Consider the following 15,802-nt stretch of genomic DNA (forward strand, 5'->3'; position numbering starts at 1 on the left):
GCCCCCCCCCCCCCCCCCCGCCTCCCCGGATCTCGAGGGACACATCTCTTGCAGCAGGCCTCTGTCCCTGCATTCCTGAAACCGGGTAGCCACTTGTAACCTGTATTTAGTTTTTACTCACCTAGTAGCCTTCTACTGTCACGGGTCATCGTTCTCAAGCTGCCCCCTGGGTCTCCAGGGACTGTCGGGGCAAAACTCTGCACATGAGAAGCAGGGGGTTTGCTTGTCTCTTTCCTGTCTCGATGTTCCTGTCTATTGCAGAAAAGATGGGTGTGGGGCCCGAATGGCTGGGGAGCCGTCCTGCTGGTGAATCTAAATTCTGGGGACACGGGCGAGTCTGATGACCAGTCCAGTGAGCAGGAGGTCTCCAAAGGTACATCTTCCATGTCCCCCACCTCTAGGGAGCTCTGGGCATTCCTCAGTACATGTACAGGTCACAGCTGATTCCTCAAGGCTGGCTGTCTTTTCTCCATAGGTTGGTGGTGTAGTGCCTTGTAGGAGAGCATTTGCTTAACATGTACAAAGGCCCTGGGAGACATTATTGACATACCAAAGGGTTTTATGCCTTGAAGCTGTGTAATGACAGGCCATATGGTTTCATACAATGAAAAGATGTGTATATAGCTTTTAAAATAATTATTCATGGGATTTGTGCATGGCAAACACTCTTATCAGCTGAGCTACATCCTTTGTCCCATGAAGAGAGCGTTTTTTTTTTTTTTTTAAATAGATTAATTAGGTATACAGTGTTCTGCCTACATGTCTGCCAGAACATCCGAAGAGGGCACCAGATCTCATTACAGATGGTTATGAGCCACCATGTGGTTGCTCGGAATTGAACTCTGGACATCTAGAAGAGCAGACTGAGCTCTTAACCCCTGAGCCATCTCTCCAGCCCTGAAGAGGCTTAAACACCAACTCATTGTTTCCTGGCTGTGAACGAGCCTCATTTTGCCATCTGGGGGGTAGAGATGAGAAATTGACTTCACAAGGTGGTAAGAATCCTTGATCCCATAAAAAGGGATGTGGGAACCTTTCCAGTGAGTAGGAGCCTTCGCTGGGGACCCGAGAGCATCCCAGGGGCCAGAGGATCTCAGAAAAGCCTTAAAGTCAGACATGAGAGCTCACCTGTCATCCCAGCACCTGGGAGACTGAGGCAGGGGAATCACAGAGTTCAGCCGTGCTGGACTACTAAAGAAGACTCGATGCAATTTCTATCCCTGCTGCTGACTTTCTTATTCCGGAGCCTGGTCTGAGCTTATGTTCATCCTTTTGCCCAGAAATACAGAACCTGTCTCAGATGACCCTGTCTGTGGAGGGTCCCGCCTCTGTCCTTAAAGACTACTGGCTAATTCTCCATACCTCCAAGGAAGAGGCAAGCAAGGCAAGAGTCTATGTGCACCAGAGTAAGTCTCAGCCCTATTCCACCTTGGCATGCTGGTCAACTGGTGGCCTTATACCGCCTCTAAGAGGGTGCTCAGAATCTAGAGTTGCAAGTCACAGGCCAGATCTATGTTACAGGGGCTGTCTAGCTGCTATCTTTACCAGATAATTTACACATTCTACCGTGGGTTAGCCATCCTGTCCCGTCCTGTCTACCGTGGGTTTCCCGTCCCATCCTGTCTACCGTGGGTTAGCCATCCCATGGTAGACGAGGAATGCACTGTGTTCCTGGTGACTACAGAGGTCCACAAGACTGAGGTTCTTTGGAACTGGAGTTAGATGGTTGTGAGCCTGCCACATGGGTGCTGGGAAGCTGTGTCCTCTGGAAGGAGCTCTCAGCCACAGAGGCATCGCTAGTCTGGAACCAACTTCTTAACCCAAGACCCCTCTATAGCAAATCTTTAGGATCCAGTGTCTCAGAAGCCAGAGTGGCAGCCATCATGATGCATCCATGTGGGGATGGCACCCAATCCCCTGCTCACTCCCCTGGAGACAAGTAGCATGTGCTGCTTGCTGTCCAGGCTGATTGAAAGCATGGGGAAAGGGACCAAGTGGAGGGGTGGGGCTATGGAGGGTGCTAGTTTTAACTTCCCATAACGGGCCTGGATTAACGGCTCTAGGAGCGGTGAGAAGAATCTGGGTAGTCAGTGACACCAGGGAGAAGCTCGGTAGCTCAGCTGATGGACAGTTTCCGAAGGGAATGACAGAAGGGAATGACTAGCTACTATAAAGACAGCCTGATATGTGGCCATCTACCTTCAGGGTCTCTTCTAGTTATTCTAAAACTGAACGAGGTTTGGTGGTGGGGGCAGAACACCAAAACTCTAGGTCCCTCCAGAAATGTCTCTGGAGAAGTCATCCGTCCATCTGTCCCGTCATGTGGCTGGCCAATATGCCGGTGTAGCTGCCAAGCCCGTCTTTGCGTACTGAGTGCCTCACCTTTAGGGACTCCTACAGTTCTTCCCAAATGTCGGATTTGTGAGTTAAAGGATGCAACTACCTACTTGGTTCAAGTTGGACACCCGAGAATGGGTTCTCTAGCGGAGTTCTGACTCCTAGCGTGTCAGAGGCCTTCAAAAAACGTTGGTGCAGAGGCTGGCGTGGTAACTTGGGTTGGTAAAACCCTTGTAATCAGGAATTGCCTGAGTTCAGTTGCCAGCACACACAGTAAACCTAGGTGAGGCGTGGCTTGCCCCTGAAACCCCACAGCTGCGGGAGGTAGACGGCGGAATCCTTGGGCCTTTCTGGCCAGCCACTCTTGTTGAATCAGTAAGCTTCTGGTTCAATGAAGGAGACTTTTGCCTCAGAAACAGTTATTGAGGACACCTCTGTCAACCTCTGGCCTCCACATGCATGTGCATACCCATGCAAACGCATACAGTATGGTGATGGTGCATGAAGTGATTCATGACAATACTGACGATCCCGGAGCCCTCAGCTCTGATGTCAGGATGGATCACAAGCCCGTTATGCTTGCCCACCTGGACTGGCGATAGCAACCAGACAGCTCTCTCTAATAGCTACTCGCCCCCTTATCTCTCCTAGAAGACACCTATAAGCTGGTATTAGGACCCAACAGGCCTGTCCATGTCCTGGCTCCCTTTGAGAACCGAGGGAAAGAGACCTTCTACATAGAAGCCCTGGAGTTCCCATCCACCAGCTTTACAGGCCTGATTTCCTTCTCCGCGTCTTTAGTGGAAATGTCTCATGACCAGGTATGCCGCCAGGTCAGCAAGGATCACTTGGGCTTGGAGGAAGAGAACCACCGTGCTAGGCAGGACACCCAGGAGTGTGGCTCTCAGCACAGCTGGGGGATGTTACAGAAAGCTGTGCAAGGCAGTGGGCTCCGGGATGGGTGGAAAGATGAACAGCTACGGACCCAGGGATGGAAGGGGGCAGATGGAGCCGGATTGACATGGAGACCTGTCATATGTTGCAGTCAATCCCGGAGATCCCGCTATACAAAGATACAGTAGTGTTCCGGGTGGCTCCTTACATCTTCACTCCCAGCACCCAGATGCCGCTTGAGATTTACCTGTGCAAGTAAGAGGCCACCTGGGGAGGGGGTGTCACTAGCATCCTCTCCTCCCCCCCCAACGCTGAACTAGAATCCCAACTAGGACACTTCCCTATTGTGACTTCCTAGTACAGCCAGCTCTTGAGGGTCCAGTTGTTAAATTGGTATGTCTTAACATCACCTTCAAATGTCACTTGATGCCCAAGGAAAGGATGTCCACTGTGGATCCACAAGTATTCATGACTTGAATGAAAACACTAAAATCCCAAGTTTTTGGGCTGGGGAGATGGCTCAGAGGGTAAGAGCTTTGCCTGCTCTTCCAAAGGTCCTGAGTTCAATTCCCAGCAACCACATGATGGCTCACAGCCATTTGTAATGAGATCTGGTGCCCTCTTCTGGCCTGCAGGGATACATATTGGCAGAACACTGCATATATAAATAAATACTTAGAAAAACAAGTTTTTCCAAGTGTGGTAGGATGCAGACCTAGAACCCCAACACTCAGGTGTCAGAGGCAGGCCAGTCTAGTCTACAGAGCAAGCTCCAGAACACTGTAGTCATGGCGCCTAATCTCAAAAAACCAACCCAGGCATCTAGATGTCCCCAAATCCCTATGCCCCACACACAAATCAATGATGTCATTGGTCATCCATCGTGAGCTGCCTAGTTTCTGGCAGCTCTGTTGGAGCTACAGTCGACCAATGGTTTCAGCAGAGGAGCCCACACAAGGGAAATAAAGTGTGTGCGTGCAGAGGGGATCCAAAGGTGTGAACGGTGTCAGGGTTGGAATATCACCAGTGGCCAGCATGGTCTAGGCAGGAAAAGTCCAAGCTATGCTGAAGTAGGGACAGGGACAGTGGCTCCATTCACCTTGTGGGCAGAATGTGGCCCTCTCCCTTGCCTTCCCCCTGGGACAGGGAGTGTGTGATGTTTCAAGGACCTTGAGGAAATCCTAGTGGGCTTCTCTCTTGTGGCAGGGAAATGCAGATACAGGGCTTTGTGGATACAGTGACCAAGCTGAGTGAGAAGAGCAGCGTGCAGGTGGCTTCTGTCTATGAGGACCCCAGCCGCCAGGGCAGGTGGCTCCAGGTAACTGACCCCACCTGGGGTGCCCTAGCTATGGAGGAGGGGCAGGGAGGCTTGGCACATACCACAAGATGACCTTAACCACTGCAGCTTGTCAAGGATAGGCCTAGAGTTCAGCCCCCTCTTCGGATGCTAAACTTGTTTTCAAGATCAATTTGAGACCTCGGTTGCAAGTGTTGGAGCTGGGTTGCGAGTCCAGCCTTGTGCCTGGCCTTAACAGCAGGACCAGAGCTCGGTCAGCTTTGGTTCTGGAAAATCCTGCCCCAAGCACATCTGCGCACTTACTAGAGGCTGGCGTGCCGACCGGGGCTAGAGATGAATTAAGAACAGGTACCCTCCAGCCAGGCCCAAGCTCTAAGTGCTGAGAAAAAGAGAAGGAAACAGATAGGACAGCCTTAAGCAGGTCACTTAGGTAGCTGAGGAAACCTTCAGGTGGGTTATAAGCCAGGTGCTGCTGTGGCTGTGATGGGGGTGCGGGGCACCAGCTCTTCGGGTGGCAGTGCCATTAACATGGAGGTTGCAATGTGAGATGTGCTTGGGGGAATGAGGCGTGATCAGGGGCAGGGAAGGGTTGCACCATGGAATAAGAGACCCTTCCAGTAAAGTACAGAAGCAAACTCAAAGCAAGGCAGGGGTGACATTTTAAAGATACAGCCGAATTTGAAAGGTCAGTGCAGGCTGGGTAGTGGTGGCACACTCCTTCAATCCCAGCACTCGGGAGGCAGAGGCAGGCGGATCTGAGTTCGAGGCCAGCCTGGCCTACAAAGTGAATTCCAGGGCAGCTAGGGCTGTTGCACAGAGAAACCCTGTCTCGGGAAAAGGGGAGAGGAGGCTAGGGATTGTAGCTCAGAAGAGGAGAGTCCCAAGTTCAGTTCCCAGCATCCTGTAAACTGGGGTTGTGAGGTGGTGCATACCTGTAATCCCAGCACTTGGAGACAAGGCAGGGAGGATCAGGAATTTAAAGCCAGTCCTCTGCCACATAGAACTTTAAAAGGTTACATGAGATGCTGTCTCAAAAGATACCTCTCCCCCATCAACACACACACCAAAAAACGAGTCGCTTGGTTGAGATGCAGTAAACCCTGGTGGCGGGGTGTCTGACTAGAAGGGCATAGGGCAAGTCAGATCATGGCGAATGCCTGCAGGTACCAGAAACAATTGACTTGTAAGTAGAACTTGACAAGACCTGTCACTGGGATGGGACTGGAGGTTCTCCGTCTCAAACTGGAAGGTGGAATGTGTTGGGTGAAGCCTCCGGGAAGGTTCTGAGGGCTGAGCAGGAGCTGGCCAGAAGGTTTCCCTCTGGCTGCTCCCAGGGAACAGGGTAGCAGAAGAGGAAGCAGCTGAAGAAAGTTCATCTCCACCTTTGTCTTGTCCAGGATGAGATGGCTTTCTGCTACACTCAGGCTCCCCACAAGACGTTGTCCTTGGTTCTCGACACCCCTCGGGTTTCCAAGTTGGACGATTACCCCATGAAATACTCACTGGTGAGGGTGCTGGGTTATGTTCCGTTCTAGCGAACTCCTCAGGTCTAGTGCTGAGGTGGGATGGGGTGCGGGGGGTGGGGTTCCAGGAGGCCTCTGGGGGAAAGATGTGAATGGACCTGACAGGAGACGGGACCTACATCCAGTGCTTCCTGTATAACTCTCCTTTCCCTACGGGCTCCCCTCCTAGAGCCCTGGTATTGGCTATCTGGTGCACCAAACCGAGGACCATGGAGTGGGCAGCCTGGATTCCATTGGGAACCTGATGGTGTCCCCACCGGTCAAGGCTCAAGGCAAAGACTACCCGCTAGGCAGGGTCCTCATTGGTGGCAGCTTTTACCCCAGGTGAGCTGGGAGGCCAGCTGGCAGGTGACCAGCTGTCTTAAGGGGGAAAGGCCATCACCCTGGTCCCAGTAATTCTCAGTTCCCCCTCAGCAGGCCTGCTCTGCATTCTTGAGACTTCAGAGTACTTGAGCCTTTGGTTTGTGGTAAGATGGGCGGGGCTTAGAAAAATCAAGTTTGGGGGCGGGGCTTAGAGACGTGGCAGTTTGGGGTGCTTGCATAGCAAGCAGGAGGTCCTAGGTTCAGATTTTTCCTTGACTCATGTCTTTATGGATTTGAGGCCAGCCTGAGCACGTGGAGTGCTGTTTGAGTAAAAACTACCCAAAAATGTCTTTGATTTTCTTGGCTTTAAATCCAACTAGGCTACTGACCCCAAACACATGACTTTTTCTTCTTTCTTTTTTTTTTTTTTTTTTTTTTTTTTTGAGACAGGATTGTTTCTCTATAACCATCCTGTCATGGAACTCACTTTGTAGACCAGGCTGGCCTCAAACTCAGAGATCCATCTGTCTTTGCCTCCCAAGTGCTGGGATTAAAGGCGTGCGTCACCACCCCGTGGTTTAGACATGTCTTTTACAAACATGGGTTTGGGCTGGTGGTATTAACCCTAAGACCAGGAGATCATGTAGTCTAGGGCTCAAGTAGGATCATGTGATTTGGACTTGAGCTAGGTCACAGTAAGGGCTACCACAAGCACACACCCCTTCCTAAACTGTGTGTTTGAGAACCATGTACACACATTACACTCAGGACAACCTGTAGGTAGTCAGTTCTCTGTGTGGGTCCTAGGGATTCAATCCAGGTCCCCAGGCTTGGCGACAAGTGCTTTTATCTTCTGAACCAGTTCATTGGCCCAGAGTAAGGATTTTTTTTTTTTTTAAAGCCGCCCTACCTACCCATTGGCAAAAGCAGTCCGTAGCCTGGAGGTGGCCTGATTCTCAGCGGATGGTGGGCAGCTGCCCTGAGCCGCACCATCTCAAACACTGTTTCCATCCTCCAGCTCCGAGGGCCGGGACATGAGCAAGGCCCTGCGAGACTTCGTGTGTGCCCAGCAGGTGCAGGCCCCCGTGGAGCTCTTCTCTGACTGGCTAATGACAGGCCACGTGGATGAGTTCATGTGCTTTGTCCCTGTGAAGGATAAAAGTGGTGACGGGAAGGTTTGTGTTGGGGGCCGGAGGAGGGATACATCTGAGCCTAGGGACCCCCACAGTGGGTGACCCTCGTCTCCCTTCCCAGGGTTTCCGTCTCCTGCTGGCCAGCCCCAGTGCCTGCTATGAGCTCTTTGAACAGAAGAAGAAGGAAGGCTTTGGGGAGGTGACCCTATTTGAAGAAGTCAGAACAGAGCAGCTCCTCTCTAATGGTAAAGTGACTTCTCTTCACCTAGGAACTTGGATTTCTTTTTTGAGGCAAGGTTTCTCTGTATACCCCGACTGTCCTGGAACTTCCAACTCTGTAGACCAGGCTAGCCTCAAACTCGCATCCACCTGTCTCTGCCTCCTGAGTGCTGGGATTGAAAGCATGAGCCACCACCACCTGGCCACCCTAGTACCTTCCAGAACGGTCCTCAACCTGTGGGTTAAATGACCCCTTCACAGGAGTCCTCTGACATGCAGGATATCTGATATTTACATTATGATTCCTAATGGTAGCAAAATGACAGTTATAAAACAGCAAAATAATTTGTGGTTGGGGTCACCAGGACATGAGCTGTATTAAAGGATCGCAGCATTAGGAAGGTTGAGGACCACTGGCCTAGGGGCTTTGTCATTCTTGGTGGAGAGGGCACAGGAAATCCTAAGAGGTGGTGGGATGGCCATTGTTGGAACATACCACACCAGGAGGGGGCACCCTACTATCCAGGCAGACCTGAGATTCTGGGCCACAGTAAAGTGACTCCATTCACCCAAACTGATGCTATATAACCTCCATGAGGGGCCACAGGGCTTGGTGGCACTGACACTTTCAGCTCAAGGGAACCGACAGAGGTGTGCCCCAGGCCATCTTCTGACCTCAATGTGTGAGGGGAACGCAAAGGGACTGACCTCTCCAATAAAGAGGTGGGGGCATCAGGACATTTTCTCGGCCTGGATTAGAGACTCGGGGTACCACCCCTGTCCTAAGTAACGTTCTGTGGTAGGGTCCAGGGACACCTTGTGTGAGAGGTCATGTGTCACCTCTGGGCTGGAACCTGAAGGGAGTTCGGGCCTGATGACCACCGCTAGAAGCCTCCTGGTATACACGTGGGGGGGAGGGGTGAGCACACAGAGGGTTGAGGTGCCCTGAGTTGAGGCGGGGCTGATGACTCCACACTAATGCACTGAGCTTACTTTCCCTTGAGCCAGTGGCAGTAAATCCTGCCTGGGTTTTCTGGTGCTGTGTATCTTAGTTGGCATCAGATGTAAGATACTAGACCCAGGTGTAGTACCTGAGGCTGACGATGCAGTCAGTGGTCTGAGGATGCCCCACTGGCTGGGTCATGCTGGGCATTGATCTGTCCCTGCCTGGTCTGTCTTTCCACAGGGAGGGAGGCCAAAACCATCTCCCAAATCCTGGCTGATCAGAACTTGCGAAAGCAGAATGAATATGTAGAGGTAAAAGCCTGGGGTGCAGGATTGTCCCCAAGGTGCTGGCACTGCAGGGCTTGGGGGGAGGCCATGATGTTCCTGGGGGGGTTGCAGGCAACTGCAGGCCCAGATATAGACTTCGGGGGTGCACTGGGATGCTCTGTTCACTAGGCCCTTACTACTCAGACCAAGAACATACTATGCCACGGTGCACTGGTGCCGTGGCTTCTGTAGAACCAGTGAGGACTACCTGTCCTCGCAGGGTGGGTACCAGATGGGCCTAGGACAGGTGGCTTGATCTTATTTCAAGCTGAAGTTGAAGTTGGATACCAAGGGTGTTGGCATCAGCAAGGATGTGCCCAAGGGGAGGGTGTGTTGAGTAGGCAGGAGTGGCTGCTTAGATCTGAGGGAAGGACCTGAGAGTTCTGTATGCTTCCCACAACTCCCACTGTGCTCCTGTGCTCCCAACCCTGCTCACCTGCAGGAGGCTTTGACACTGGTGGCCACCCAGCAAAGATGAGTTGAGGGACCCTGGCCTTTTCTGAATTCTCAGTTCACTTTATGCTATACTACGTGTTAGGGAAAGGCTCGGGTGGCCGACAGGGTTCCTGGCTCACGGGATTTGAGCCAGATCCTCCTCTGGATCTGTGCGGCATCAAGCAGAGCTCCTTCCTGATAATGCTGAAGTTCCTGCTGTTTCCCCTGCCTTCCCTGTGCTGCAGAAATGCATCAGCCTGAACCGCACCCTCCTAAAGAAGGAGCTGGGCCTGGTGGAGAAGGACATCATTACCATCCCACAGCTCTTCTGCCTGGAGCTGCTGACCAACGTCCCCTCCAACCAGCAGACCACAAAACTCTTTGCGAGGCCATTCTTCCCTGACATGGTGAGGGCTGCTGGGCATGGCTGTTCAAACCCAGCCCGTTCTGCTGGTGGCCACGGTGCTGGATTATATCAGATGGTTATGGCCTGAAATGAGAGCGTGGTGTAGCCCCCAGATTCACGTGCCTTGTACCAAAGCTGCTATGCGTGGGTTAAGAAGGATATCAAGGAACAAAGCTAGGTGTGGTGGGAAAACTCTGGATTACTGGAGCCTCTGGGGTCGTAAAGCTGCCTGGGATAGGGTTCACAGACAGGGTCAGAGCAACAAATCCAGAGGCAAATAGGTAAGCCCATCAAGGTTAGGGGCTAGTCAGAGGGAATTCTGTGTTTTTCAGAGAAACATTGGCAGGCACTGCACAACTAAGCAAAAGTTAGATTGATTTCACTGAGATTGATTAGAGATGCCCTCATGGACACAGGCTTAAGTTTGGTCAACCCTAAGAGGAGGGATATGTGGTTTTTCCCTATATCAAAATCTATGCCCCTGGGCTGGAGAGATGGCTCAGAGGTTAAGACCATTGCCTGCTCTGGTGAACCAAAGGTCCTCTGAGTTCAATTCCCAGCAAGCACATGGTGGCTCACCATCTGTAATGGGGTCTCGTGCCCTCTTCTGGCCTGCGGGCATACACAGACAGAATATTGTATAATAAATAAATAAATAAAATCTATGCCCCCCACTCACCCACCCACCCCCCAGAAGAGGTAGGGATAGCTTTTATTTCTGGGTCCTGGCCCTGCCTGACCCTAGTTCTATCTTAACAGCTGCAGATGGTTGTATTGGACAAGAATCTAGGAATCCCCAAGCCTTTTGGGCCCAAAATCAAGGGCACCTGTTGCCTGGAACAGAGAGTCTGCGACTTACTGGAGCCCCTGGGTCTCAAGTGCACCTTCATTGAAGACTTTGACTGCTACCTGACCAACATTGGAGATGACCGTGCCTGTATTATTACCCGCCGGGTGCCGTTTGCCTACAAGTGGTGGAAGATGAGCCCCTAAGCCCTGGGTCCCAAAGCTGCCAGATCTCCCCCACACCCCGGAGTGAATGGTCTTTACCATACATAAAGCAATAAAAAAAGCAGTAATGGCATGTAATTCCTGGTGCAGTAGGTTGAAGGAAAGGCTGGAGAGTTAGGGTAGGGCCCCTCGGATCTACCAGCTTGATGGCTCTGGAGGGAAAGGGAAATGTGGAGAGAGGGAGCTTTAGATAGTAACCGCAGAGCAAATAAAACAGGTTCTGGATGCAGCTTCAGAAGCTGCCTGCGTTTGGAGGAGAGGGCTGGGCTGCTAAGGGAGCTTGCTCCACTTGGGCTGGATGCAGCCCCTAGTCACCCACACACTGGGGAGGACTCAGGCTGGCGAGAAGACCCTAGAATGAGGCCAGTGCTAAGACTTGTCTGGCTGGGAAGATAATCCCCAAACCTGACTGCTCTGAACATAAAGCCCCCCCATGGTCCCATGGTACATCTACAACTTGGGGCTCTATCGCCCAACTTGAGGGTGGTGTGGATGAGAAAACTGAGGGCTGATAATCCTGTCTACCCCTAAAGCTTTTTTTTTTTTTTTTTTTTTTTTGAGACAGGGTCTCATGTTGCCCAGCCCAGCCTTGAACTCCCTACATAGTCAAAAATGACCGAGGGCTGATGAGATGGCTCAGAAGGTAAACCTCAAGTTTGGTCCCTAGGACCTACTACAGAGCGGAACAACGGGAGGCAGAGGCAGGTGGATCCCTGAGTTGGAGGCTAGCTCCAGGACAGCCAGGGCTGCTACAGAGTAACTCTCACAAACCAAACAGTGCTCTGGCGTGTTGCACAAGCTCTCTGCAGCGAAACGACAGGCCTAGCACCACTTCTTAGGTGCACCAAGGGACTCCTGCTTTCCCGGAGACGGCTAGGGAGGAGCTGGAGGTGTGTGGGTTAGAGCACTGGCTGCTCTTCCAGGGGACCCAGCCTCAGCACACACATGGCGACTGATGACTGTAATTCTAGTTCCAGGGGCTCCGTCTTCTGGCCTCTGAGGCGCTCGCTACACAGCACACGATGCACACACACATGAAGGCAAAACACGTAAAATTTTAAGCTTTGCTTACTGTCAATGCTTGCTCTGCCCGTCTCTGCTGACCTGGCTCCTAAACCGAGTCTGGGCTCTGCAGCTGTTGTCCCTGACTAGTGCCTGGACAAGGCTGCTCCTTAGAACTCTCCCACACTGTAGTCACAGGGAACCAGGGTCCCTAATGGGGCAAGGGTGTGATGGCAGGTCATCTGGGATCCCTTTGTCCTCGTCCCAAGGAGCTCCAGTAACATGAGAGAACTAGGGAGGCTTCTCCACTAGCCGTCAGCATGGACCAGGCCTGGTCAGGGTAAGGTCTCCAGCTCTGCAGCGAGCTTCCCAGAGGCCGTTCCTGGAGGGGTGTGGGGGAAGATGACTACAGCCTTTCAGCAGAGGCTCCCTGTGACCAAGTGTGTCACGTGACTACACCTCATTTCCTCAACCTCAAGACTGCTGGTGTGTGTTGCAGGAAATGACAGCCAGGATGTGCAGTAGCCCTCAGGGACCTCGGTTCAAGCTCAGTTCCTGTGGTGGGAGACAAAAGGCTGACCTCAGCGCCCCCTGGTGGGTAACTGGTCAAACTGAAGCAGCCAGATAGCCTTAGATCTCTTGTTCTTAATGTGGGGTTCCCTTCTCATAGACCCCACAGGACTGGGGTGGATAAAACTTTGCTGAGACTGCTTGCTCATCCAGGTTTGATTCCCCAGCACCAAAATCTAAAAAAGGCAGCGTCAAAAACATCTTAGGTCAACATTTAAGTGAGTGTGGTACACACACCTTTACTCCCAGCACTTAGAAAGCAGAGGCAGGTAGACCTGAGTTCATGGCCAGCCTTGTGTACACACAAAATTCAGGCCAGAGGAAGCTACGTAGTGACACCGTTACCCACCAAAAACCAAACCCACATTCAACACACCAGACCCCATGAACATCAACAGCTAGTCACCTTCATGCCCAGTATGCTCCCATTAACCAAGGGCTGACACCTCACATATGCTGGAAGCAGGAAGCAAGCCTGAGCTACATGAGACCTTGTTGTACCCATCTCGAGCTGGGACATGTGTCCTGGGGCACCTCCGTGGACATTCCCACTAAGGAAGCCTCTGACAGCTGTCAACATGCTGGCCTTTGGCCGTCCATCATTTCTTAGGGATGGTCAGGGCTCTCTGTACCCCTCTAGTCCAGGATGGCCCAGAAGCTCTTTAGGGGCTACTTTCACCCTCTTTGGACACTTTTTAAAAAATATATACATTATGTATACAGTGTTCTGCCTGCATGTATTCCTGCAGGCTAGAATAGGGCACCAGATCTCATTACGGATGTTTGTGAGCCACCGTATGGTTGCTGGGAATTGAACTCAGGACTTCTGGAAGAACAGTCATCTCTCCAGCCCTCTCTGGACACTCTTATGGGGCATGCACAGTGCTGAGGGTGCAGTCCACACTACTGAAGAGGAAACACAAGAGCCGAGGCAGAGTAAACAATGATGCCGTTTATTTAAAATGTTTACTCCAAGAAATATATATATAAAAAAAAGACAATTAACAGCACTAAACCAGGCACCTTCAACCAAATCACACCATCCTCGCTTGTTCCCTTCCTGCTACCCTCTCATCGGTGACTGGAAGACTTCAGGAGTCCACGGGCGGCCAGAGTGGCTCCCGCCCAGGACTTCCCACTGTCCCTGTTCTAAAGGTGTTTCCCAGTGGAAAAGCTCAGGTGGACATTTTAGCCTAAAGGAAGGGGTTGTGGCTGGACTCAAGGATCTCTCCCCAGGTCTTTCTGCTCAGCCCCAGCACCGCAATACCCACGCGTTGACTGCTGGCTATGGTTTGCTCCCTGGAAGAAGAGCCCAGCTCAGCTCAGGGCTATTGCATCCGCAGCCCTCTGGGTGACCACACGACTCCAGGACAGAGGAGCAGACACTGAGCAGCACTAGCCAGAGAGCAGGGAAGGCTCGGGCAGCACGTGGAGGCGAGGGGTGGCATCTGGGGTGACCAGGACAAAGCAGGTTAGTTTTGCGGGAGCACTGCCACTGAAGAAGCTTGTCCCTGGACTGACTATGGCTGGACACGAGATGGGAGACAGTGGGAACTCGGATCCGTTCCCGCCAGGCCATGGCGCTGGCCGAGACAAACACACCTTGCAAAGCCAGAAGCTGCTGTAGAGCACTGGGGCGGGAAGGAAGCAGCGACTACATCATTTTTGGCATTTTAACATAGAGACAGTAACAAGCGTCACAACACCAGAAGCGAAGCCATAAATTTGAAGACCAGAATTAACTTTCTCATCCACCCAGCCTCACACTTCAGTTCTCCCCGACTCCCCCAGAGCACCACGGAACTAAACCTAGTTAAAGCAGCCGACACAACCCAGACCCTCTGGGAACCAGGGGCCCAGCCCGAGCTGCCACCACACTCAGGATCCAGGAAAGGCACCTTGGAACTCAGCCGCAAAGTCAATACCAGGACGGGCTCGGGAAGAGGGCACTTGTGGGGATGTGGGTGGCAGTCACAGCATCTGCGCTGACACGCGGGGCAGGGGATTTCATCAGAAATCCCAACTATTTGGTACCAGAGCCAAGCAAATGCAAGCGCCAAAGAGCACTGGGGCCAGCAGAAGAATGGCTAAGTCTCAGAACAAGGTGCCACCCCAGGCAGAGGGGCCAGCAGGAGCCGACAGGTCACAGAGGACTGAACACACACTTGACTGCTGGCTGATCTCTAACTGGGAAACACAGTCTGGGCTCCACAGGGAGCCATAAACCAGGCCCTTCAACAACACAAAGGGTCCCCACCTTGCCCACCCCCATATCCCATGGTCCCCAATTCTCATTTGGACGCGAGAGCTAAAGTAGATATAAATGGCTAAACACAGAGACCCCAGTTCCCCCACCAGGGGGGAAATGGCTGGTTCTACAAATGCTTCAGCCAAAAGGCAGTGGGCCTTGCAGACAGCAAGCCAGCAAACAGCTATTGGGTGGAGGTGAGGGGCAGGAGGGCCCACAAGCAAGTAACCAGGTCTCCCAAAGCGGGAAGGCGGGAGCTGGGTGGAGACCGAGCACTGGGGATTTCATGGCCTAGAGGCTGCTGGTTCCTGGAAGGGCCGTTTCTATCTGGGAAAGTGGCAATTCCTCTCCCACGTGGCACCCACTCGGATCACAATGCTAATTATGGCTGGAATGGTAGGGCTGGACAAGGATACTCAGGAGGGGAGAAAAGAAATACAACTTATATATATATAAAAAGCCTAAATTGCTCTGAGTTCCTGCCTGTCTCGTAGAATGGCAAGCTGGCTATGAGCAGATGTTTTAATCAAACACTGAGGGAAACACTTTGGAAAGCATACAGAAAAAGGTAGTTAATGTTGAACTGCTTGGAAACGGAACCGCAGAGAGGCTGACCCAATGCATCGTCAGTCAACTTTTGCTTCCTAAATTCCTTGTCTGACTTCTGGTCCCAGTGCACGTGTAAATGACAGCTGCCACGAGGGGAGTGCCACCCTGCCTCAGAGGGTACGTGGGGTGTACTCGGGCAGCCGCTTGAGCTTCTCTTTCTCAGCCTCGCTCTCGTCTCGTGCTATCACCAAGGAGTGTGAATAGCCCATGGCCACCTGCAAGAACAAGCCAATGTCAGCAACACAAGCACCCCACACATCCCAGGTGTCGAATGCTCATGCGCTGGATTCACTGGCTCAGTGGAGGTCAGAAACTGGGCTGGGCCCTTGGAAAGCAAATTAAACCCTTCTCTCCTTGCTGAATGTCCATTGTCACAGGCCCAGATGGAAGGCCTTGAAGCCCCAAGCAGGGCCAGGGGCAGCTCCACACTGCACTTACTTTCTGGATCACGGGTCAAAACGTATTTGCTGAGGAATAATTTTCCGGACCCTGGCCTAGTGGCAACAATCCCAGTTTGGGGGGGGGGGGGGGGGGGGGGGGGTG

The 15,802-nt window shown here is 52.3% G+C and overlaps 2 protein-coding genes across 2 annotated transcripts in view; one reads left to right on the forward strand and one right to left on the reverse strand.

The window, feature by feature from the left end:
- Nucleotides 1-10,889, forward strand: part of Padi6 (peptidyl arginine deiminase 6) — a 15,197-nt gene extending 4,308 nt beyond the window's left edge. The window contains exons 5-16 of the mRNA XM_050154223.1: nucleotides 262-373; nucleotides 1,281-1,406; nucleotides 2,989-3,158; nucleotides 3,383-3,486; nucleotides 4,438-4,549; nucleotides 5,926-6,033; nucleotides 6,221-6,375; nucleotides 7,373-7,529; nucleotides 7,609-7,732; nucleotides 8,893-8,963; nucleotides 9,659-9,820; nucleotides 10,579-10,889. Of these exons, the coding sequence (XP_050010180.1) occupies nucleotides 262-373; nucleotides 1,281-1,406; nucleotides 2,989-3,158; nucleotides 3,383-3,486; nucleotides 4,438-4,549; nucleotides 5,926-6,033; nucleotides 6,221-6,375; nucleotides 7,373-7,529; nucleotides 7,609-7,732; nucleotides 8,893-8,963; nucleotides 9,659-9,820; nucleotides 10,579-10,812 (1,635 nt within the window). The 3' untranslated portion in view covers nucleotides 10,813-10,889. The remainder of the gene's footprint in view (nucleotides 1-261; nucleotides 374-1,280; nucleotides 1,407-2,988; nucleotides 3,159-3,382; nucleotides 3,487-4,437; nucleotides 4,550-5,925; nucleotides 6,034-6,220; nucleotides 6,376-7,372; nucleotides 7,530-7,608; nucleotides 7,733-8,892; nucleotides 8,964-9,658; nucleotides 9,821-10,578) is intronic.
- Nucleotides 10,890-13,339: 2,450 nt separating this feature from the next.
- Rcc2 (regulator of chromosome condensation 2) overlaps nucleotides 13,340-15,802 on the reverse strand; it is a 25,210-nt gene continuing 22,747 nt past the window's right edge. Inside the window, exon 13 of the mRNA XM_050152372.1 lies at nucleotides 13,340-15,533. Within this exon, the coding sequence (XP_050008329.1) occupies nucleotides 15,370-15,533 (164 nt within the window). The 3' untranslated portion in view covers nucleotides 13,340-15,369. The remainder of the gene's footprint in view (nucleotides 15,534-15,802) is intronic.

This window comes from Alexandromys fortis, unplaced genomic scaffold, assembly GCF_014885135.2.
Source record: "Alexandromys fortis isolate MF-2015 unplaced genomic scaffold, M_Fortis_MF-2015_v1.1 scaffold_26, whole genome shotgun sequence".
Taxonomy (NCBI): Eukaryota; Metazoa; Chordata; class Mammalia; order Rodentia; family Cricetidae; genus Alexandromys; species Alexandromys fortis.